This window comes from Colobus angolensis, unplaced genomic scaffold, assembly GCF_000951035.1.
Source record: "Colobus angolensis palliatus isolate OR3802 unplaced genomic scaffold, Cang.pa_1.0 Scaffold126, whole genome shotgun sequence".
NCBI classification, from domain to species: Eukaryota; Metazoa; Chordata; class Mammalia; order Primates; family Cercopithecidae; genus Colobus; species Colobus angolensis.
The window spans coordinates 484,374-485,186 of NW_012113808.1; the positions used below are offsets into that span (position 1 = coordinate 484,374).

At 48.5% G+C, this 813-nt stretch overlaps 1 protein-coding gene across 1 annotated transcript in view; it reads right to left on the reverse strand.

The window, feature by feature from the left end:
• Positions 1–331, reverse strand: part of LOC105505565 (40S ribosomal protein S7-like) — a 3,695-nt gene extending 3,364 nt beyond the window's left edge. Inside the window, exon 1 of the mRNA XM_011933431.1 lies at positions 7–331. Within this exon, the coding sequence (XP_011788821.1) occupies positions 7–291 (285 nt within the window). The 5' untranslated portion in view covers positions 292–331. The remainder of the gene's footprint in view (positions 1–6) is intronic.
• Between the last annotated feature and the right edge of the window lie 482 nt (positions 332–813).

Genomic DNA, 813 nt, shown 5'->3' on the forward strand with positions numbered 1-813 from the left:
CTGAGCGATAAAGACAACATGCTTCCCACTGAACTTTTTCTCCAATTCGCGTACTAGCCGGACTTGGATTTTCTGGAAAGATTTCAGTTGAGGAACAGGAACAAAGATTATGATAGCTTTCCGACCACCACCAACTTCGATTTCCTTGGCTGCCGTAATATTCAGCTCCCTGAGCTGAGCCTTGAGGTCCGAGTTCATCTCCAGCTCCAGAAGAGCCTGGGAGATGCCGGACTCGAACTCGTCCGGCTTCTCGCCATTGGGCTTCACGATCTTGGCGCTCGAACTGAACATGGCCTTCTCCTGGGAGAACTCGCCGAGCGCCGGCTTAGGAAGAGGCTGTCATATTCCTTTCTAAGTTTGGATCAGCTTCAATATTTTATCCTCTGAACTTTCAACATGGCGGATTATGTCTGAGAGTCCCTTAGGGCCTTGCTCTGTCATCCAGGCTGGAGTCCAGTGGCATGATCCTAATTCACTGCAGCCTTTTAACTCCTGGGCTCAAGCAATCCTCCTGCCTCAGCCTCGTGAGTAGCTGAGATTACAGGTGCACACCACTATCCCCAGCTAATTTTTAAGTCGTTTTGTAGAGACAGAGTCTTACTATGTTGCCCAGGCTGGTCTCTAACTCCTGGCCTCAAGTAATCCTCCCTCCTCAGCCTCCCAAAGCACTGGGGTTACAGGAGTGAGCCGCCACACTGCCCTTTGAGAGTTCCTTTAGTGTGAAGGTTTTTTTTAAATGATGTCCTGTCTTCTGGACACAATCACTTTCTTCATTTTAGTCACAATCACTTTCTTCATTTAGTGAGTGAAGTT